At 44.8% G+C, this 24356-nt stretch overlaps 1 protein-coding gene across 2 annotated transcripts in view; it reads left to right on the top strand.

Annotated features, from left to right (window-relative positions):
* The window catches only part of Srgap1 (SLIT-ROBO Rho GTPase activating protein 1), a 269344-nt gene that overhangs the window by 161552 nt on the left and 83436 nt on the right, over positions 1–24356 (top strand). For both annotated transcript variants that reach the window (XM_028869595.2, XM_028869594.2), the window contains exon 4: positions 4658–4720. In XM_028869595.2, coding sequence (XP_028725428.1) covers positions 4658–4720 — 63 coding nt within the window. The remainder of the gene's footprint in view (positions 1–4657; positions 4721–24356) is intronic.

The raw sequence follows: 24356 nt of genomic DNA on the forward strand, positions 1-24356 counted from the left end.
GATAAGTGTCTGAAATTTAAAAAAAAAAAATAAGGCATGAAAAAGGGAAGAAAGTTTCATGGGGCTGAGGCAAGAGTGTGAATCTACAGCCAGCCTCGGCCACAGAACAGGTTTAAAGACAGCCTGAGCTAAATTGGGAAACCTTGTCTTAAGGTGAAATCAAAGGAATAAGCCCATAAACTGGACATTTATGGCGTGATTGGTGAGAAACGATGATGAAAACATTAGAAGTCATAGCGTCAGGTGGATGGGGTACACTCCTGGGTGGTTGTGGGAAATCAAATTATGACGACTCCGAACATGGTATAAATACATGAAAAAATTATGGTAACTAAAAAAAAAGGAACAATATTCTTGATTATGATAAGATAATCATAGCTCAGAGCCATGATTGAAGGGAAGACATCATGTCACAGTCATGGTCACTTTGTCCCATTTTTCCCAGTGACCTTCACTCATGAAAATAGAAGAAAACCTTGGAAATGTTCATTTTGAACTTATGCTTGGTGCATCAGAAATACCAAAATGGCATTTACTACATAATGAGAAAGGAGTTTAGAATTTACCCCTGGGTGTATGTATATGTATATGAGGCATTTAACAAGTGTTAACTGAACTGCAGTTCTGACCACTTTCTCTCCCCTTGGATCAGAATCCCAGAACCCTGTCAAAGCCCACTCAGAAAACTGAGCGTCATTTCAACGCCTGTAGGCATAGTGTAGGGCGCGGGAATGGTCTTTTCTCACTGGTTCTAGGGGGTCTGGGCAATCAAGGGGCTCTCCTTCTCTATGGAAAAGTAACGCTGACTACCCTCATTTCAAGTAGCAGAGAAAACATTTTATCCCTCACGAGTATAATTTGTTAGTATTTTTCATATACAGAAGGAACAGTCGTTACTCTCCTTAAGATGGGTTTCATTTTTTTTTTTCCCACACAACAGTTCTTGCTCAACTATCAAGGGTCTATTCCATTTTCAGTTCTTAGTGAAATAGAACCCAGGTGCATGCACACCCTACTGAATTTTGATGGCTTTCAACATCCAGGAATTTTCTAAAAGCTCATTATTTTATATGCTAAGTGCTAAGAAGGATTTCAGTTTATCAGTCTAAGGTTCTTAGATACTAATTGTGCTCCAACTACTGTTCTGATTGAAGAAGTGACTTTGGGGGGGGGCTGTATCTGGAGTATTATTTAAAGGAAGTCATTACTTCTCACTGTGACAGCAATAAATGGAAGATGTTTGGACTAGAATGAGGGAGGGTGATGAAGTGACCCTTGAAAGGGTCCCATGCCATGAGAACAGGAACCATGCCTACAGCTTTCTGATTAGCTATTGATGTTGTTCTGGGCCATGGACCTCTAAACACAAAGACGTTTGAATTCATGTTTCTCACATTAGTCAACATAAAACTAGTGTTGTTCAAGGCAGGCAGCTCCTTGTCAATCTCTCCAGATGACAGGAGTGGAATGGTGGTGAACCCCAGTGTGGTGACTCATGAGGTTGAAGGAGCATGTTCATGAGTTCAAGGCCAGCACCGACTACATAATAAGACTTTGTCTCAAAAAAAAAAAAAAGATGGTACGAAGAAAATGATGAATTGTAAGTTTATCTACTAGGTCAGGACATGTTTGGATCACAACTCAGTGAAAAAATGGAAACTGTGAGCTGGCGTGTGGCGCACTAGCTGGAGAGACAGGGAGTGAGGACAGCTGGCAAAAAAAAAAAAAAAAAAAAAAAAAAAAAAAAAAAAAAAAAAAAAAAAAAAAAGAAAACTGTGATACTGTGCCCTGGGAGATAGCTGAGGATCTCTCTACTGAAAGCAATGCTGTATCAGCTTTCCACAATCACTAAAATTACCACTAGAGACAGGTCCCTAAAGGCTTTGTTCATGGTATGTGTAGATCATGTCATATTGGCTTTAGGGGTTACCCGTTTTCTAACATAAGCTCTATGAATTCATTCCCTGTCACTAGCAATAAGACGCCCAAGTGTATAGCACATAGGAAGCTGAGTTGAGTCCTTGCCCATGATGAGGAGGTAGGGAAAACCCACACTGGAACACAGTATGTAGGGGCCAGTCAAAGTCAAGAGCCCTCTGGGGAAAGTAAAATCCTCAGGCAATGGGGAGTGGCATCAGAATCAAACCAAGCAGTTTCTAAGAAGCCCCTCTTACACTGAGGTCAATGGACTTGAAATCAAGGAGCTGCCATTCATCTGTAGACCACAAACTGAGACAAGGCCAAAGTCTCCGAGAAGTCAGAATAGGTCTTCTGACGATAGAGTCCTTCCTTTTAAACATTATGACATACTGCCTCCTAGAAACACACACACACACACACACACACACACACACACACACACACATATGAGGGTAGAGAATCTCATGAAAAGATGGAATTAAAATGCAAATGTATGCCGGATTCCTTCTACCTCATCACCTGGAGTCCTTGTAAAAATGTACAACGTGCCGAGGACCGTCCTGCTTGTTCTCAGATGTTTAGCCAAGGGTGACACGGACGACCCTTAGCGCCTCAGGCTCAGCCTTTACTCTGACCTTAAATATGTTGGGGTGAGGTTAATTGAACCAATGGGATTTTTTTTTTCTGTTATGGTTTGGAAATCTTAGCCAAGAAATATTTTCTTTTTGGACTTGCTACCTGAAACGTGGGTAACTGAGCAGGACTCCTTGGTGGCCTTTGATCCCATTAGAGAGTTTAAATCGATGGGCCAGTTCTTTGAATGAAACCTGATATTAAAATAACACCAAGCTAAAGTCACAGGAGAGTCTAGTGTAATGCATACATTCAGAGCCCCAGCTAGGGGGAACAGAGTTCCAGTTGACTATAGTAGCCCACATGCAGGTTCCCTTTTACTCTGAAGTGATTCTTAGTCTCCACATATTTATAGATCAGACACAGAGCTTTATTTAAAAATCCTAAATCCAATTTAGAGATTCAGACACTATCAGAGCCTGGTATATACAGCACAGCTCTGTCCAGTACCCCAAAGACACCCAGTGACACACGCTGCTAATGAATTTGAATTTCTCAGCACTCAAGTGCAACTCTGATGTTTTCTTCCCAGGATGTTTTATCGCCCATGAGCTTCATCAGTTTGGCCTTTGGTTGTTGTTGAGGCCCTAACCAATAACCTCACCGAAACAGACCCAGTTCTGTCTGAGACCCAGATTCTTTTGGTTTTTTGAGACAGGGTTTCTCTGTGTAGCTTTGCGCCTTTCCTGGAACTCACTTGGTAGCCCAGGCTGGCCTCGAACTCACAGAGATCCACCTGGCTCTGCCTCCCAAGTGCTGGGATTAAAGGCATGTGCCACCACTGCTCGGCCAAGACCCAGATTCTTAAGACTGGCCATGGCCATCCCCTCTCCACAGTGGTCTGCAGATGGTCCCCGTAGCCATAGCAACCGCCTCGCTTCCCTCACACAAGGTCGTTCAGCTTGCTCTTGTTGTCATCAAAGGCTTTAATCCAAGCTTCCTGTGCACCTAGCCAAGACGGCCAGGCTGGGCGAGATTAAGAGCCATCTTAAATCCTATGTCCTAGGTATCCATTCTCATAGGTAGCATGGGAAACTGTGCAGGCCAGTGTGAGAGCCAGGGGTGGCTCCTGTTACTGTTGCACACTGTAGATGGAACACACTGTACACACTCTTTCCATTTTCTATAGATGCCAACAGGATGAACTCAAAACAGAGATAAATAAGTGCGAATGAAAGAACTTTAAAGTAACCCACAGCTTGGTGAAAGCAGTGTTCAATTCTCTCTCCATCAAACTCAGGATAAGCAGAGAGAAGAGTCAACTCTGGTGTTTGGTCTTCATAAAAAAAAAAATAAAGCAGACGAAGAAATGTGTGGTCCTTAAGTGAACTCGCCCAGTGACAGTTTCGGAAGTGTTTTCTTGATGTTGTAGTGAACCAGAAGAGTTCATTCCCTCTAACTTTGCGATTTGGGGGAATCGCCACAATATAATCAATCCATGGTGATTACATGGAAGAGGAAAACTGGTTGCTCAAATTTACTCTTTTTAGCTTTTTTTTCCCATTTGTTTTGCTGTTGTTAGTGTGTGTAGGGTGTATGTGGGGGTGCACGTGTACCGTGTTGCGTGTGTGGTCAGAGGACAAGTTTGTAAAGTCAGTTTTCTCTTCCCACCTTTAGGTGGGCAAACGCAGGATCTTCGGCTTGTACTGTAAATGCCTTGTCGCTGGCCTCTGCTGTTTGGGTTGAGACAGTGGCTCAGGCTGGCCTGAAACTCACTGTCCTCCTCCATCACCCTGCCTAAGGGCAGTATTATTATAGGCCCCACCATGCCTGGCCTGCAACTCACCGTCTAAGCGAGCATGACACTTCACCCTGCGCACACATCACCCACCCTCCCACAAGGTCTGACGTGGCTGGTGGGGAAGCCCTCTGGGCTGCCCGTTTATTTGTTCCTGCATGTCCTATAGAGACCATGAGCCAAGCTCCTCAATACGAGAGAGGGCTGTTGACCGAAGAAGGTGTTCTGTGGTAGTGAGAACACATTGGCCTTCTGTCATGTTTCAGACATCCTTCTACCTTCAGTGAGTGGGCTTTAAATACGTAAAATTTCAAAACAGCATTTCTCATACATTGTAATGTTTTTCTCTTGTTTTCCTCTTTGTAGAGCAAAGAGATTGCATTCCAACTGCACGAGGACTTAATGAAGGTTCTTAATGAGCTTTACACGGTAAGTTAAGTATGCTGTCTTTGTTTGTGGGCTTCTTGGTTTGTATTTCTGGCCCGTGGGAGCTGCTCAGTTTAGACCTTCCTCCGAGCTGCAGTGTTGACGGATGGGCTTCTTGTGAAAATCTGGGATGAGGTAGCGGCGTGTTGGGTGCATTCCTCTGTCAGTCCCTCCACACTCAGCGACCTCATGAGTGTGTGAGCACTAGCATGCACACGCGCAGTTAAAGACGTTAAGGAAACAGAGTATAGAGGCCTCGATTAGATGTGCTTTAACTGGCTGGATTCTATGAGACATGCAGTCCATGTTTGAATATTTTATTTAAGATTGCCATTCTTAGATGTGAGCAGTTTGGAGTTGCTTGATTGTAGGTAGTTTCGTTTCTGCCTTTCTATTTATTTGTATCTTAAAGGGTTGGGTCTGACCCTTGGACCTTGGCTAGGCAAGTGCTCTGTTACTGAGCTGGATCCTAAGCCATTCATTCCCTCTCCTTTTTTTTCTCTTCCATGCCCCTTCCTCCATTTCAGTTCATTTGACTATTTGGTAACGGCACTGCACTAAGATTATTTGTGTGTGTAGGGGGGGGTGGAATGGTGATATCTTTATGTCCTTCCTTATAATAATTTGTCTTATTTGACTTACATTTCACTTAGGGTACTGTATATCATCATAAGAAATTAAATAATTTAGAGCCACTCTCTTTTTTTAAACTACTAATATTTTTCTTAACTTTAAATTTTATTTGCTCCTTAAAAGACAAGATTGTAAAACGTAATTTGGTAAATTACATTTCTAATGCTCCATTAATACTTGCTGATTAAAGGAGTTTGTTAACTAATTAAACTTTTAAAAAATAAATAACATTTTTATAAAATGCACCAAGGTTGGTTTGTCTTAAGATTTATTTTTATGTATGTGTGCATGTGTTCATCTGAGCAAACATTATGCATTTACCTGTACCCATGCTGGGCAAGTCTGGAAAAGGGGTCAGGTTCCGAAGAACTGAAGTCACAGGCAGTTGTGAGCTGCAGTGTGGCCCTGAGAACTGAACCCGGGTCCTCTGGAATAGCAGCCATCGTTCTTAATTACTGAGCCATCTCCTTAGACTCCTAAGATTTTTGTATCTAGATGGGGGGGGTGTTGAATAGGATGATTTCTATATGCTAATTTCTCCTTCAGAAACTTATTTATGTGCAACCTGCAAGACTTTCATGTGAGAAGGCCTAACTGTACACCACGTCCCTTTTGAAATTGAGTTTTAGGTGGTAAAGGCCACTTAACTGCCTGTGCTTTATGTGATTTGTCAAGTTGTGATGACCAGAGATTTCAACCATTTCTAGAAACTTTTTCATTTAAAAGTTAAATGAGCTTGTGCCTCTGAGGAAGACAGCAAACAGGGTGTCTGCTGCCTTTGAGTATTTTAAGGGGAGTCTTCTTTGTACTTTCCATGAGCTTCTCATGCCTGGAAATCCAAACCCGCTGCTCATACTTCACCAAGCGAGTCCACTGGTTTTCCCAACACCACGGACAGGGTCAGAGATGCAGGAGTCAGGTTAAACTCCATCGCCAGATAGATCCAAGAGAAGCCAGTTGGACAGCATGGGAAATGGAGTGCGGATGTAGTCTAATCTCTCCAGTTTCTCCAATTCCTTCTGTCCACTGGGTTTGGATATTTAGCAGGCAATATTTGGGTCAAGGCAGCTGACACATGTCCTCAGGACTCCAATCAGCATCAATCTGAAGTCTGAAGGTCCTAGAAAGGTAACTAGAGACTGGATGACCTTGTCAGTCATGTAGCCCCTCAGAGTCAGTGATGGATTGAGAGAGAGGGGGAAAGGCAATGAGGTACCATCTATAGATCGTTCTGAGCTCCCAGAAAGAAACTTCACTTCGAAGAGCACGCTCAGTGGAGACCAGAGATCACCTTCAGTGAACCTCTCCACCCTCCCACACTACTCCCCCACATATGCACACTACACCACACAATCACACACACAACACACACAGAGGTACAGACACACACAGGTACACACACACAGAGACACTCATATACACAGAGACACACACTAACAAACACAGAGACACACAGACATACACATACTCACACAGACACACACACACACATACACACACACACACACACACACCACTTACCTTCAAAAGAGATGTTACTTGGCCTCTTCCTACACTTTATACTAAACGCACAAATTCTGACTTGTCCAAATGAAATCTATGCATTTTACATATTCCGTTTACATGAAGAAAGAGTAAAAGTGTAGGATAGTTGATCAGCGGACTAGGGGTTTAAGGAAAATGCTTTACTTTAACCGCTGACTAGTATTTACTCAGGAACAAATAACCTCCTGGTATCTTGTGTAGAATTTTGAGCCGCTGATGACATCATCACGGTTAGAGTATAAAGCACCTAGCCCCAGGGAACTTGGTTGCTATTTAATTTCCTAGTCAGACAGATACTCAGTTCTCCTTTGCTCACACATCCTTGAAACTCTCTGGGAGTAGGGGGTGGACCGTTGGGAACTATATTAACTTATTTATGAGTCAACCTCAGCAGGTGACACTCTTAGGCACGTGCTTCCTGACTCCAACCTGTTGTTCCCACAACCCTTGTTGATCATTCAAACATTCCAGAAGGCTTTGGTTCAAACACGGAACTGCTCAGGAAAACAGTAGAAAAAGATGCCTTACAGTCAGTCACTCATCTGTTAGCCGGAACTGAATCTGAGGGGTCCAGGTTGTATGGTGATGTCGTAACACACGATAGAACGCTCTCATCAGTGGATAATATAGAGCACAAGGTACGTGGTGCACAGAGCAGGAAAGCCCTGGCGTTCTGCGCAGGAGAGAGGGGATCGTGGCACAAGACTGACTTCGGAAAGAGGCTGCGTCCTGAGCGTTTTGTCTCTGTGCTGACGGACACCTGAGAGAAACGATTTAAAGTGGAAAGGTGATGCTGGTTCATGGTTTCACTTGGGTCCGTGGTTGCTTGGCTCCACTGCTGTGAGCCTGTGGTAAGACAGAACGAACATAGTAGAGCAGAGCTGGCTCACTTCCTGGTCGCTAGGATGCAGAGAAGGGAGCTCCTGCCTGCACTGGTGAGCTTCCGTCCCATAGTCTGTTTCATCACGTGATTGCCACCCATGGTTGGTCGGGTTAAGCATTCCCACCTGCCTTAGTGGATTATCTCTAGACACGCCCCCATCGGCACAGCCAAAGAGTTTCCTTGACAGTCTTCTAGGCACTCTTGGGTCCAATCAAGTTGCCAGTCAAGATGAGCCATCATAGGAGGAGAGGTCTTGAAGATGCGCTGGCTGGCTCCTTTTCTGTGTTTGTCCCACCTTGCCTTTATCTGTAAAAACATGGACCCAAAATGGGTTCGAGCCACTAGGTGGATTTTTAGACTGCCATGAGGGACAAACCAAAGCCCTTAGTTTGGCCTTGAGTAACAGAGATGCCAGAAATAATAGCAGGAACACATTAGAAGTTTATGCTTTCTCCTAAGAGTTTAAAGATTGGCGGCACAGGGCTGATATCCAGAAAACCCTTCGGGAACCAGGCTGCATCTAATCTGTTGTTCAGAGAAACCCAATTGCTGCCTCCGTCTTGGAGCTGCAGATAGTTACGGGAACTCTAGCCTCTGCGTTCCTGGAAACAGAACGGAGAAAGGGAAGAGCAGGCCCCCATCTATCAGGAAGACCTGATGAACATCCTACATTATGTTTCCATGTGTATCTCCTTGGCCAGAATTCAGAATGGTCCCTGGGAGCTTCAAGGACGTACGTCTGGAAGCTGCAGTCTTTGGCTAGCCAGTGTATTGCTAGCGTATGTTTGTTTCTTTGTTTTATGGGGACTTTGTTCATTTGGAAGAAAAAGGAAGTTACTCGTAGACAGTCATACCTCCCAAAGTGGCTCCCATTTATTGCAGACTTACTGTGTATGTACTTGTTACTGTGCTAGCGTGTTACGTGAGCTCCACACAGCATCCCCAGAAGGTGGTTATCTCATTATCCTGACTCTAGTTGTGGGACCTAAGGGCATAGAGAGGCTTGCCCTGGCTTGCGTAGTCTCCAGTAAAGTGGGAACTCTGGCACCGGAGCCTGTGTCCTTGACTGCCACCTTGTTTCTGTGGCTATAGTCTTAGGGGATCATTCTGCGACCGGATATCTAAATGTAATGGTCTCCCCCAAATAAGGATAAATTAAGTTATCACCTGCCCCTTTGTCCTTTTTTTTTAAAGAATCAATCACATTAATGTTGCTTTAGTTAACAAATGTAAGTGAAAAACTAAACGTGTGTCTGGATGGCAAACTGTACCTCTTGGAAAGGTTCAACTTAGTGGGCCACAAAGTAAGTGGCCCCTCAAACTCTGTGTCTGAGTCTTGGCTGCTAACGCCCTTCCCGAGTTGAACGTTTGCCATCAAGCTAAACAGCAGCGTCAACAAGGTTGACAGTGGGGTCAGGAAACCAGCAAGAGTGTGTTCAAATGAAACAGCCAAGGCTCGCCTGGCCATCGGCACACTGTGCTGGCATCCCAGCTCCAGCTGCTGCTCGTTGCCATTTGTATAGTCCTGGGAATGCAGCTCACCTCTCTGAACATCTGTATTAGACAGGGTTCTCCAAAGAAACACAACCAATGGGGTGGCGAAGCTGCCTGTGTGAGTGTGTGTGTGTGTGTGTCTGTCTGTCTGTGTGTGTCTGTGTGTGTCTGTGCACACATGCGAAGTAATTTTGAGACAAGGTCTCATGTAGCCCAGGTTGGTTTCAAACTTGTTCTATAGTAGAGGTTGACCTTGAACACCTAATAGAAAGCAGAAATAAAGTCACCTTCCAAAGGCTGGGAAAACAGGTGTGTGCCACATGCCTAGCTTAGTTGACTGTCACAATTGGGGAGAATGAAAGCATCCCAAGATCTTACTAGGAAACTGGAGACACCAGAGCATTGATGGTATAGTTTCTAGTCTGAGTCCAAAAGCCTGGGAACACCTGGAGGGCTGGCCCTGTAGGTCCAGTCAGGTTCCAAACGTGAGAGCAGAAGTCCCGTGTCTCAGCCTCAGGCCGTCACACAGCAAGTGGATTGACTGCTCCCCAGCTCTTCTATTCGGTGCAAGCCATGGCTGGATTTGTAAGACCCAGATGTGAATTGGGAAGGCCGTCTGTTCTACACTGTGCTCTGGCTTACGTGGCTGTTCCATCTAGAAACACCCTCAGACACAGACCTACAGTGACATTCAACAAAATAACCAGGCAGCCCGTGACCTTGTCAGGTTGGCGCTTAAAACCAGCCACCCTAGCATCTAATAAAGCTTCAGAGAAGGGGAGGGATGGGTAGCTATTACATCACAGCCCTCCCACCATTGCCTCGGTTTCTCATCTGCGGCGGCGGCAATCATAATACCCAACCCTTGGAGTTACTGTAAAGAGGGAGTGTGACCAAGTCTAATTATTCATTCAAGACTCTGTGGCTGTTTCCTGTGCGAGGCACTGTTCTGTATGCTGGAGAGAAGCCAGGAATGTGAACAGATCAAGTTCTAGTGAGAAGAAATAAACAGGAAAAGCAGATGGATGTGTGATACGGTGGGCTGAGGTACTAAGAGGACGAAAGCATTCAGGACGTGGGTAAACACCTGCCCGTTAGTGTCATGTGCAGCATCCTTGTCTTGGGCATCAGGAGGGCACGGATGGGCACGGATGGGCAAACCAGTCCTTGTCCGTCTCGTGGATTAGTTGTAGAGATCACCGGTAATCATGGGTGGTTTTTCTATATATTGAGTCGTCCTTATCCACACTGCTTGGGGCCAGGTCCAGTTTTGGAATATTTGCAGAGCCTTCAAGCACTTGAGCTCCAAAAGGTTTCCAAGTCTAGAATTTTTAAAAATCATCAGGTTGACACTCTAAATTGGGAAGGGGAGGAGGTTTCAGATTTTAGTGTTTTTTTTTTGAGTTTTTGTTTTGTTTTATTTTAGAGTGAATTTTTGTTTAAAAAAAACAGGGAGGTAATTTGCTTAAGAAAATGAAATCAGTAGTAACAGGACTGTGCTAGGGAACTGGGCAAGGGAACCTATGACACGGGTTAGAGGGAACACTGAAAACCAAATTACTATCAATCAACCCAATAAGAGCTTTGTCCTAATACCTAAGCCTCGAGAGGTTATGCTGTATTTTAAATTATATGTTATAAGCTCATGGTTTACAATTACTTGCCTCTCGTTAATGTTTCTTTGCCTTCCATAGGCTCTGTGGACTTAGTGTCTGTGTAAACTAATTCTAACAGAGATTAACACAGGCATCGGGATACATACATGTGTAACCGATGGTTAACTGTGTGTAATTGATTCTCCCTCACTTTGTGCCTCAATGGCACGCATAACTAGTCATGCTCAAGAAGTTGTCCATCCTCTCAGGGTCTATAAAATCACAAGAAAGAGAACTGAGAAAATGAGGTGTTACCCACCCTGATGTTCAGGCGGGAACCTCTTGATGCTGACTTCACATAGCAGCTCCATGACGCAGGCAGACCAAATCTCAGTTTTACAAACAGGGACTGAGCCAGAATAATTAGCTCAGGGTCACACAGACAGTGAATGACTCATCTAAAATCTAATCCCAGCTCTTTCTCCAAAACTCATCAATCAATAGGGAGGATGCCAAGAGAAGCAGAGGGAGAAACAGTGTGTGTATGTGTGTGTGTGTGTGTGTGTGTGTGTGTGTGTGTGCGCGCCTGCCTGTGTGTATGCGTGCATGTGTGCGTGACCTGAAGAACAGAGGAATTCAGAGGTAAAACATTTTTTGCTTATAAAACCTTGACAGAGTTTCTGAGACTATTATGTGGTTACTGACTGATCAAATTTCTTTGTCTCTTCAACTTTGGTATTAAGGTGTGTCCATTTAGGGTACCTTGAAAACGTGGTCTTTCATTTAGCTTGGCATGTACTGTCCGTGCCTGTGTCAAGTGTGTGTTCAGACAATGGCTACTGCTGACATCGGCTGTCTCGATCCACGCACCCCTGTTTCTTCTCTCTGAGCCGAATCCTATTTGTCCAGCAACATAAATGGCAGATAGACACTGTCCTGGACACCATCCCAGAGGCTCTCGGGAACTTCCAGGGAGCTGTTAGGGACACTTGTGAGGACTTGTGTCCACCCTTGGCCTTCACATATGTTTGAAGCACATAGCCCTTAAAAAAAAAAAAAAAAAAAAATACAAAGAGCTCATTATTGTTTTATCAGGAATGAGAAAGATGGTGATGTTATTTTGACCCTTCCTTGAAAATTTGGCCTCAGAGAGCTGTGGAGGAAGCCTCCCATTGGTCTTGCGAGCTTACGAAGCTGGAGCCAACAGACTCCTGAAGAAGCATGCCCCAGGCGAGGTTAGAGGTTCCCAAAAAGCCCAAGACTCTGGCCTTATATCAGATTTTTCTCAGAGAGCCTCAGAGAACTTTTTTGTTCTTTCATTTTTTTTTTCATGAAGTATTTCTTTTACCTCAGGGCATTTTGAATACTTGGAATATGTTTCTATAATGAAAATGAAAATTCATTCCTTTGAGATGAACTACAAAAAAAAAAAAAAAAAAAAAAAAAAAAAAAAAAAAAAGGACTGAGTGCTTGGAGCAAAACCCTGAACAGAGGGAAATAAGGAGGAAGGAGCATGTAAAAAAATCTCCTACACTGAAACCCTCTTTGGAATACCACCTTCCCAGTGAAGCTACCTGGAAAGGTTTCTCAAAAGCAGCCTGTCTAGAGATCATGACGGCGAACTCTTTCCATGATGTGCCCCCTCACTTTGGCTGCCAGCGACTTGGATAGAAACGAAAAGGTGTAGGTATCTATCCTGTGGCTCTCTGTCACCGACCCCAGAACTGACTTTGAGGGGAGGTTGGCAAAGTTAACCTGCTTCCGTTCCTACCCAGAGGACTGCAGTTGATAAAGTCAGCATTTCACGGGTCCCGGACGACAGCTGTTAGGTAACAACTTCACAGAGATATTATTTGGGACACTCCCCTGGTTAATGATGCTGAGCACTCCCTTGGTTCCCGCTAAGAGTTTTTGTTTTATGAATGAGATTTGAAAATTACTTTTGGTTGGTGCTTCTAAACTACAAACACACAGACGCAAACAGGACAGTCTCAGTGAGCAGTATCAACTTGTTTCTTCCCAAATCGTTTGGGTTGGAAGTGAAAAAGTGCATATTTTACTAAAACAGAAATTTAAACACTAAAGGATGTTTTATATTTAGGATATTTGCCAACAACAAAGTATTTTTACCCAACTGTTATATTCTGAAATACAGAATTATGGCTTTTAAATGATTAGAATCTGCTAATGGCAGATACCTTAATTGGATTTATTTTTTATCGGGTAACTAATCTGTTTGCTTTCCATTGTTCTTCAAACCTATATATGCATGCCCATAATATACATATGGCATAAATATAATATTAAATATACTTAGTACTAACCGGAACATAGAGTTGTAGTTGGACTTTTCTCTATGCCACCAGCTCATAAATAACAACACAGAGACTTCTTATTTAATTATGAAAGCTTGGCTTTAGCTTTTTCTCAACTAGCTCTTATAACTTCAATAACCTGCTTCTAGTAATCCACATTCTGCCACATGGCTCCGTTACCTCTCCTCTGTATTACATGTCCAACTTGTTTCAAGGCTTACTGGCATCCCCACCTCTCTTCTTCCCAGAGTCCTCTCTCTCCCCAGAAGTCCTGCCTATTCTCTCCTGTCTAGCTATTGGCCATTCAGTTCTTTATTAAACCAATCACAGTGACACATCTTCACACAGTGTAGACAAATATTCCGCAACAAATAATAAACACTTTCTTCATTCAATCACCTGAAAAAAATGGACAAGAAATGATTCTTAGTAGAAAGAAAACAAAGCATATCAAAGAAATCAGGATCTAAGTCAGTTGTATCTGGTGATCCAGTTCAACCTAACTAAGTACATATGATTTCTAACTCATGTGGCATTCTGGATTTAATATGCCATAGGCTGATAGAATTTTAGTACTAAATTGGTCTCTAGAAATGACCAGCTTAATCTCTCGTTTTGGAAGTGGATCACCAAACCCATGGTTATTATTCACTGAAGTCCCAGAACTAATTCGTGACCGGGTTGGAAATGAAACTCAGGGCTTAAATCCAGACTAGCACATAGGTTCCTGTGAGGTGTGTGCCTCTGCCAGCCCAGGAGAGACTGTGCCAGCCCAGAGGCTTTTAGAGAAGCGGTTATACACAGCACCATTGTAATAACAGGTAACCTTCCTCCTGGCACTGGTCTGTGCCATTTACATAATTAGCTCTTTAAACTCTTCTGGCAGGCAGCCCAGGCAGAGACACAGAAGTACTTTGCCCGAGATGACAGGAGATCTCAGACCAGACCGACTCTGCGCTTTTAGCCCACATCCGGTACCTTTTTATTAGTGATTATACAGTCAAGCACGCCATCACAGTTGGCCGCCATATCCATGTGGAGTCAACCAATCATGGATCAAAAATGGTCCAAAACCTGGCATCTCTACTGGACCTGTATGGACCGTGTGTTCTTACCACAGTTCTCTGAGTAATATACTATAGCACCTCTATACTCAACATTTGCGTTACACTGGATATAATAATCTAGAGATTACCGTAATAATCTAGAGATGATTTTAGGTCTATAGGAAGGTATACAAAGATTCTGTGCCAATACCATGCCCTTTAATGTAAAGGACTTGAGCATCCAGATTTTGAGAGCCATTGTGGAACCTGGCGTCTGTCCGTCGTCCGTCCGTCTGTCCGTCCCCCCCCCCCAGGGATGCTCTACACAGTCAATCTGCACTGGTCAGCGTGCCGGCACCGAGAGAGCGCCCAGAGCGAGCGCTGGCCCATCCAGCTCTCGGGTCCCCGGCGCTCCCTCGCCCGCTCGTAGGCGTGACAGTTGCAGAGTCTCAATGGGGGTTGGAACTTCCAGATCCAAGCTGGAATGGCTACCCACTACAGTGGAGCAGCAGGGTCAAAGGGCAGACCTGGGAAGAGCAAAGATCCATTCACGGGTTTCCCCCTGGAGTCACATCTGGGCAGATCAGTGGCAGCACGGTTTCAAGACAGGTACTAAAAAGGAAATTGTGAAACAAACAAAACTAGAGGCAAGATCTAGGAAAATGGCTTTAGTGGGTAAAGTGGATGGCACACAAGCATGAAGTCCTGAGCGGGGTCCCCCAGCACCCACATAAGACACCAAAAACAGTGGCCTCGGCCTGTAATCCCAGCTCCAAGAGGGGGAGTCAGAATGGCTTGCCGAGCCACCGGAGAGATTGGGGAGGGGGCTGGAGAGATGGCTCAGAGGTTAAGAGCACCGACTGCTCTTCCAGAGGTCCTGAGTTCAATTCCCAGCACCCACATGGTGGCTCGCAACCATCTGTAATGAGATCTGGTTCCCTCTTCTGTGTACATAATAAATAAATAAATCTTTAAAAAAAAAAAAAAAAAGAGATTGGGGAGACAGCTGGCAGAGGCCCTTGGCCTCCACACACATGTACTTGTACACACATATGCACATCCACGTGAGCACACACACACATGCAGGATTGAAAAAGAAATGGTTAGATTCCCCTCAAAAGCAAGCTGAAAACTCAAAAGGTTTCCTTGCTCAGATTAACAGAGGGCGGTTGCTTTCTTCTTGCCTTTCATCTTCCACACAGACTGAGAAGCGTTCAGTTTGAGACTTTGGGGCTAGGCGTCAGATTCCAGACTGTTGTTCACTGAAAGGAAAGGATTCCTGTGTCGAGTTTCCACTTTAAAGTGGAAGTGCTGGGGGGTGAGTAAGGCTTTTATGACTTCTAGAGCCCAAGTGTTTTGTGTCCTCGGTTAAGTATTTCATCTATAAACCTTTTTCACTCAGATGCCTAGTGCGTGTGAGTGTGCGTGCGCGCGCACGCACACACACACACACACACACACACAAAAACAGTGGAGGCCTCAGAGCTATTTCCCTAGAGAGAGTTGTCTAAGTGGCAGGTGTCTCTGAGATTCTAGTGTATTTGGTGGCCTTTCATCATGCATTGGCTTTTCCCTTCAGCATCTCCAGATGCTCAAAATGCGTTGCTCGCCACCACTCTCCAGGGTGGTCCTGATGAATGTGTATTCCGTCTACAAACAATAGATTGAACTTGTATTCTAGTGCCTCTGAGAGCTTCATATCAAAGCCCTTCTCCATGCATGAACTTTCTGAATGGCTCTATTACTGACTTCATCCACGGACTTCTAAGGCAAGGATTAAGTCCCTTTGTAGGTCAATTTCTTTGATCCGTAAAACAAAACAAAACAGCAACAACAAAAAGAAGATTTCCTTGCTCCTCCCCAGCCTCCCCCAGGTGTGTAGGAATAGACATGTGAGCATTGCCTGGCTTAGGGCGCTTGTAATATAGTAACTGTGCTGAGTCCGTCTGGTCAGCTCTAACAGAACTCTGGTGCCTCGGAAACTCATTTCTCACGGCTTGAGGGCTGAAGGCAGTACAAGCCGGCTAGTGCCTCCTGGCCTTTTTCTCTAGCTCATAGCACCTCACGGTGTCCTCATGTGGTGGACAGGGCCAGCCTAAGACCTCGTCTATAAGCAGCGATCCATTTATGACAGCCCTGCTCCCCATGACATAATCACTCCAGATCGTCCCCCTAATCCCATGACCTTGGGAGGTAGGATTCGAAAATACGAATTTGCATGGAGGCAGAAAGTAGAGTCACAGCAGATATGAAAGAAAGGTGAGATGTTTTATTAATTGCAATAGTATTTATTAAGCATCCACTGTGCTGGCTACAATTTGAAGAGCTTTGGGCTACATTGGTTTTATAGCCAGAATAACCTTCTCTCTACTCTATCTTATTCCTGGCTTAAGGATGCCAAAACTAAGAGGCAAGACTAAGCTTTGGATTTGACAGCCTGATTCCTGAGCTTAATTATCAAATTCACTCAGAAATAGAATGCACAGTCTTTAAGACAGAGTGCTTGTTTTCATAGGGGGTATCTGGGCTGTAAGTATGTGCAGAGAGGCTCTGATTTGTAATATCACAGGACTTGGAGACTGCAATTATTTTCCATTCATCGAAAATCTCAGAGTCTGTGCCCTAAGTGAGTTCAATGGAAGGCACTCAAGGTGTTATTGCCTGAGCTCTAAGACTGTTACAGGGTTGTCTTTGTTGCATGCAGGTCATAAACACAGACTGACTTGGGGAGCCTCTTAGCAGACATGAAAGTCCCGGGAGCAATGGGTGGCTGCACGGCCCTGGAGGTGCTGAACCAGGCTGGTGTGGGATATTCCTATGAAAGGTGTTAGGTGCTAGGCTGCCTAGATGCCTCCCTTCCAAAGACCTCCCGAAGACACCAACACCTTCCTCTAGAGATAGAGGACAGGTGGGGAGCCATTCCACACAGAAGGGATGTGTGAGCAAAAGCACGTTGCCGCTGAAGGGGACTCCATGCCCCTGTGGGATTGTGAGACTGTCGACCAACTTGTGATTTAAAAATGAATGTTGAATGAGCTGGGCTTTTTACAGAAATCTCCAGCCCTGCCTCTGTACCCATCCACAATGAAATACTTAAGAAGCAAAAAGAGGGAAATGATCTTGAAGAAAGAGTTTCTTAGGTAAAACGGCATCTCTTATGAGAAATCTCCAATACTTCTAAAGTAATACAGATTTTAGTATTATTTATTGTACTTATAAAAATTACCTTATGTGCTAAAAAAATAGCAGAAACAAGAATAAAACATCATGTGTTATCATATATATGCTGCCTCGCATACATCACAACACGATGAAGTCATATATTAATAAAGTCGTAGGACAAGGATTCTCTGTGGAATAAGGAAGGGGCTTGAGAAGTTTCTGCTGAGTACGCATGCTCGTCAGGAGTCCCTTGGAGATGAATAGCACCAATTACCCTTGCCCATGACTCAAAGCCTTAAATTAGAAACCGCCTCTAATAACTGTTGAAAGTAGCTCAAGCTCAGATTAAGATTAATAAGTACAGTTTTCTCTTGTTACAAATAGAAACATTTTCTTTTTAATGAGGCCTGAAATAATTTATCCTTTGTAAGCCAAATTACCCATTTTTCACTAAACAGTTTTAATAACGTGGCAAAGTCTTATCAACTAATTGTAATTAATATTAACACTTTAAAATTATTGTTCAGTTTAGCATTTTGAACGTGACTAACAGTCCCCTTTCATTCAAATGTAGCAGTCGAAAACAGAAGCCCAGCCCATCTCTGTATGTCAGGCCCACACTGCCAAATAACTCTGGGCTTTCCTCCCTAATGAGCCCTTGATGATTGATCAATAATCAGTTTGGGAGCTAATTAAAGTCACCAGAATGATAGATATCCCTGAGGAAGGTTCATCAATACAGCAGCGAGCAAGACAGTGTGCAGAGCAGGGGCATTGTTCATTTCTGGATGTGTTCTGTGAAACAAAGTAGATGAATTACAGCATCAAAGCCCTCAGAGGGTTCTAAAGAAACCCTGTACCCCCAGCACAGTGTGGTGGTCTGCTTCCTGGCTCAAGTCCTCAGAGGCAGAGACAGAGGGAGATAATTAGTATGTTGTTACACCAGCTTTTCTTTTGGGCTAAAATGTATCCACTATCAACCCTGACGATGAAAAATAATAACATGTCTTTAGCTACCGGGAAGCATATTGTTTATTGTCCTGGTTTGAGTGAGAACATCCCCTATAGGCTGAGATGTGTGAATGCTTGGTCCCCAATGGGTGCTCTGCTCCAGGAGGTTCAGGAGGTGCAGCCTTGCTGGAGGAAGTATGTCCCTGGAGATGGGCTTTAAGAGTTTGGAAATGACACACCACTTCAGTCCCCTTTCCCTGCTTTGTGCCTGTGAGTGAGATGTGACCTGTTGGCTTCTCCTCCAGACGCCATGCCTGCTGCCTGCTGCCACGCTTCCCCTCCGTAATGAACTCTGTCCCTCTGGATGAAACCGTAGCCCAAATCAAACCCTTTTACTTGGCGTTTTAGCACAGCGACTGATCCATGTATGTTCCTCCATACAATGTCTGCCACTGTCTGAAATCTCGGACTCAAACTCAGCAGCGTTTTAGTTAGAAAGGTCGAACGGGTTCTGTGGACCACCCATGTCCTTTGTAAGGGAGACAGCTGTGAGCCAGCACAGATCCACAAAGCTGTGCCCGGGGCACACAATGCACACAAAGAGCAGCGAGCACTCCCACCCTGGAATATCTGAGACTCGTGAAGTCCTTCAGGAACACTCCCTGGCATGGGGGAAAAGGCATCCAGTCTCTAGGAGGGGGGAAAAAATACAAGCATGGCCATGATTTTCATACTCAGGGAACCCCTGACTTACAGTGATTCCACTTAGAATTTTTGGACTTGAGGATTGTAGGAGTCACTGCTAGCAACATGGGAAGGAGTAGTGACCCAAACTGGCATCAGCCACTCTATCCAGAGGAACTGTGTTTTGGTTAGCTTTACTTTTCAAGTTAACACAGTCAAGCATTATCTGAAGGAGACTGAGGAGCTGGCTGAGCATCTTCGGGAATTGTCCTGATTATCAGCTGTGGCAGGAGGGCCCAGCCTACTGTGGGCAGTAACATCCCCTAGGCAGGTGGTCCTGGGCTATGTGAGATAGCGAAGTCAGCATAAACATGTAATCAAGCCAGCCGGTGAACCAGCAAAGCAGTGTTCCCCACGCTTTCTGTTCCTGTCTTGTTGACTCTCTTCAGTGACAGATTGTAACCTGGAAGTAGATGATTAATAAAACCTTTCTCCCCTTAAATTGATTTTTGGTCTGACTGTTTAATCATAACAGAAGGGAAGCTGGGACAGGCAACATCCAATTCTATGCAATTTATTTCAACACCTTCTTATATCTTGCTTTGTTTTCTCATGCTGTTGTGTCTTCAAAGCATCCATCTATCTGTCCCACGACCCTAAATTATAAAATCAGCTTCGTGTGAGATGATTTTTGCCTCGGGGTGGACTACTGTGCTAACCACCTTTAAGGGAGCCTGATGGAAGTGAAGATGTCCACTCGACCAGGTTTCCTAAATGCGTTTAGACTTAGGATATTTTATTGGCAATGATGCATTTCCTGGGACAGACCCACACTTAGGTTAAGGAGGGTCTACACTGCTCCTCACTGTCATCTCCTCTGTGACCTCTAGGCTTTATCTTATTCTCCTTACAGTGGTTCTCCACCTCTCTAATGTCTCGACCTCGTGCCGTGGTGACCCCCATTCATAGAATTACTTCATTGCTATTTCATAACTATAATCTTGCTACTGTTATGAATCGTAGTGTAAATCTCTGATATGTGACCCCTAAAGGTTGTGACCCACAGGTTGAGAGCCACTGTTAGAAGCTCTACTTACGATTCCTTCTGACAGAGTCTTCTGCACCAGAAGTGACTTCATCTTTTTTGCTCTTTATCTTTCGTTAGCAAAGGTTCTGAGGTAGTTCGACTAGCTTTCTAACTTTGGTACCTTGGGGAGACCTTGTGTGGTCTCCTCTCTCACAGATGAGGCCTCCTGCAAGAGTCACGAAGGCTGAAGTTTAAGAGCAGTTTTGTAGCCTCATGAGTACCAAGCCCACAACTGCTGTTCCACAGACCAGTTCTTTCCATTAAAAATGCTGCCCTGTGCAATTACTCCGAAAATGAAGTCCTTAACGCTACACCGAACCGAATGTAATTACTCTCATAACTTTTATAAGCCTTGTAGCTCCTTTTGCATGCGGGCTCTCTGTCTTTACCTATATCTCGTTTATTCTCTGCACCTCCATTAGTTGGCCGTCCCTCACCAGCGGGGTCTAGAGTACCAGATGGTGTCATTTGTGTGAATTCTAAGTATAATTGGATGATAAAGTCAGACTGTGCTGTTGAGTCCATGCCGTTGGAGCCATGGTGCACGATAAGTTTTCTCTGATAAACCAGCTTCGCAGACGATCTTTCATCCTATTGATCGTTCGATAAGATCGTTTCCATTTGTTCATTCACGCGTTCAAAAGAGTAAAATTGCTAAAAATTCTTAGCATGCACTTGGAGATAATTCTCACCCTCCTCCTTTTGCCCCTTTGGAAACAATAACCCCCCCTCCCACAATTGTGGAGACGTCATGGCATCGTATTAAAATGAGTCATCTCATGGCACTTTCTTCAAACGTCGGCAGCTGGCATCTACCGTGGGCTGGTCCGTCCGCTTTTCTTCATGCTGTTTGTTAGTGAACGCAGGCAATCCTCCCACAGCCCCGCACAGGGAACAGTATTGCAATTTTACTTAACAGCGAAGACACTGGGGGCACAAGCTAGATTGTATAGGGACAAAAAGGAAATCTTTCAACCCTCCCCTCCCTGAAGTTCAGTGATCCCAACCTATAAAGCCAACCTCTAGTAAACGATTAGCAGAAAATAAAAATGAAGCGTGTAAACTTACCAACATGCAGGCATGCTAGAGCCACGTGGGAAGTTCCAAGTTGAAACTTGAACAGCATCCTAGGGGAGGAGGGACAGAAGGCCGTGTGCCGTTTTGGAGCCAGAGCAGGAGGTTTCTGGAGGAGCTGAATGAGCCTGCAAGTAACAGCGTGGGGCGAAGGTCGCCTGCGCTCTGGTGTGATGTTTGACTTTCGGTCCATTCTTCCGTGTTACGAATTTTATCGTGTTGGTTAATGAAATAGCAAGAAGATGAAAGGCAAGTGTGTTCCCTTTTGGTGGGTCCAGTCTTGAGAGAGAAGGCTCCCCAAAAAAGACCATTTGTTTCTCCGGGTATTTGTTCTCTGTTGGAAATCTAAATGGCATCATTTGGTGTGTTTTTTATTCTGAGCATCAGGATTTGAACTCGGGCAGTCTGTCTTATGAGTCTGAGCTCATAGCCCAGTGACCTCTCCTATAAATTTTACTTAGAAAATGAGTACTTTTGTAAATTGCTTTTGTTAACCTGGAAAGAGGCATACAGACCCAAGAAGAGAAGGCGGATTTACGAGAGCTCACCATGACAGTCCTCCTAACCAGTTGTTTGGGACATAGCTACCAGCAACCTGTCTAGCCTTGGTGCCACAAATGATAAAGGGAAATACAGTCTGGGGCATTGGTCCTCACCCATCCTAACACTGCGACCCTTTAATACAGTTCCTCATGCTGTGTTGACCTCCAACATAAAATCATTTTTGTTGCTACTTCATAACTGTAATGTTGCTACTGTTATGAATCATAATGCGAATATCTGTGTTTTCCATGGTCTTAGCCAACCCCTGTGAAAGGGTCATTCGACCCCCTGGTAGAGAACCACTGATACAGCGGGTTGGAATGGCAGGTAGGGATGGAGTGAGAGAGCTGTGTTACTGATAGGGACTGACTAGCATTCATGTTGAGGACTGGCCTCTCCGAACTTTATATTCTGTATATAAATGAAACGTTTTCCTCTCACTTCCTACATGGGCTCCCAGAGTTAAATATAAACTAATTAAAAAGGCCCCTGAGAATCCTTCACCACCCACTTCTGCTCAGCCAGCCCTCACATCCACACTGCCTGCTCCCACCTTTGCTTATGGGCGGCTCCTGTTAACTTTACGGTGTGAGTCGCCCGGCCTGTGCCTGCCCCATCGGCTCCACTCTGGCCTCAAGCCTAACACAGCCCTGGAATCTGGGTGATCAATAGCTGTTAGGTAGATGAATATGAGCCAACATACTCTGACACCCCCTTTAAAAAAAAAAACACCCTGGTCTAATGTCCACTTAGTTTTAGAGTTAGCTGTTACCGTATGTTGAATGTGCGGGGAAGGAGGGCTAATTGTGGGATGTACACTCCAAGGGAAGCTTTTATGAATTCACATGTTGTGTGACCGTGTAGATGTCTACGCGGTCATCTCCTGGAGCTTCCTCGCTGGTGTGTGTATGAGTTTTGAAGAGGTTTTGGCTGGCCTGGCTGTCAGCATGTAACGATCCGAAACACCTCCACCACCGACCTGTTTTTTGTGGCGCCTCAAATTTCTCAGCTGCCTCCAAGAGACGGCGGCCTGTGCCTCTCTGCGTCAAAGCTGGGTCATGGGCCAAAGCCTCGACCTTTCTTTCCCTCTCCAGCAGTGGCTCTCAACCTTCCTCGTGTTTCAATCCTTTAACACAGTTCCTCATGTTGTGCCGGCCCCCAACCCGTAAGATGATTCGTTGCTACTTTATAACTTTAATTGTGCTGCTGTAATGTAAATATATGATGCGCAGGATATCTGACAGGCAACCCCCAAAGGCGTTACAACCCACAGGTTGAGAACCATTGCCCTACACCTTGTCTTGGACATTGTAAGGAGAAGGGCTACCCACACTGCTCTGTGCTCTGGGCATTCTACCACTTCATGATAGAATGAATGAACCTTAGGATAGACTAGGATCGGATAGAATTTAATGAAGGATGAACAGGGCTCAAGGATCTTGACAAACCTGCCCAGCTGGGCAGTGGCAGCATTGGAACCCCGGTCCAGGTCAGCCTGGCCCTCAAAGCTGTGTTCTTACCGAAGTTGGCCCCATTTACCAAAGAGCAGGAAGGTTAGAGATCGCAGGAGAAAGGATCGTGGCACACAGTGGCCCAAGTGTCCCTTAGAAGGAACTGCTGTCACCCTGGTTTCCAGTAAGTCTTTGGCATCATCAGAGCTGAGCGGAGGCCACAGTAGAAGAAGAGGATGAAGCTCCCTGAGCCCCTGGAGGGCCCAGGCTTCCCAGACTGTGGTTTCTGGTAGAGCTGAAGGTGTCTCAGTGGTCCGTCCTTCACTTTGAACCTCGGTGCTTCCAGGGAGACAGCAGTGATAGGCTTCCACAGCTGTGGTCCCGCCCTGGTGGTGTTGATAAGACGATGACTTGTAGAAACTCAGTTATAATGGAGCGCGTGCGATGTGGCGCGCGGTGCGGCGCGGTGTGTGTGTGTGTGTGTGTGAGAGAGAGAGAGAGTATTGAGTGTATGTGTGAGTGTATGTATATGTGTATGGGTGTGTGAATGTGTCTGAGTATGTATTGAGTGTCTGTGTGTGTGTGTGCATGAGTGTGTAAATGTATGAGTATTGTGTGTGTGTCAGCGAGTATATGAGAGCATGTATGAGTGTGTGCACGTGCGTATTACATGTGAGTGTGCAAATGTGTATGGGTGGTGTGTGTGAGAGTATGTGTGAATGTGTGTGTGTTATGTGTGAATGTGTATTGAGTGTGGGTCAGTCAGTGTGTGTGTGAATGTGTGTATGAGTGTGTGAATGTATATGTCAGTGAGTGAGTGTATACGAGTGTGTGTACATGCATGAGTATGTTACGTGTGAGTGAATGTGTATGTGTGGTATATGTCAGAGTGTATGAGCGTGTGTGTGTGTGTGTGTGTGTGAGAGAGAGAGAGAGTATTGAGTGTATGTGTGAGTGTATGTATATGTGTATGGGTGTGTGAATGTGTCTGAGTATGTATTGAGTGTCTGTGTGTGTGTGTGCATGAGTGTGTAAATGTATGAGTATTGTGTGTGTGTCAGCGAGTATATGAGAGCATGTATGAGTGTGTGCACGTGCGTATTACATGTGAGTGTGCAAATGTGTATGGGTGGTGTGTGTGAGAGTATGTGTGAATGTGTGTGTGTTATGTGTGAA

The sequence above is a fragment of the Peromyscus leucopus genome, chromosome 18 (genome assembly GCF_004664715.2).
Source record: "Peromyscus leucopus breed LL Stock chromosome 18, UCI_PerLeu_2.1, whole genome shotgun sequence".
NCBI classification, from domain to species: Eukaryota; Metazoa; Chordata; class Mammalia; order Rodentia; family Cricetidae; genus Peromyscus; species Peromyscus leucopus.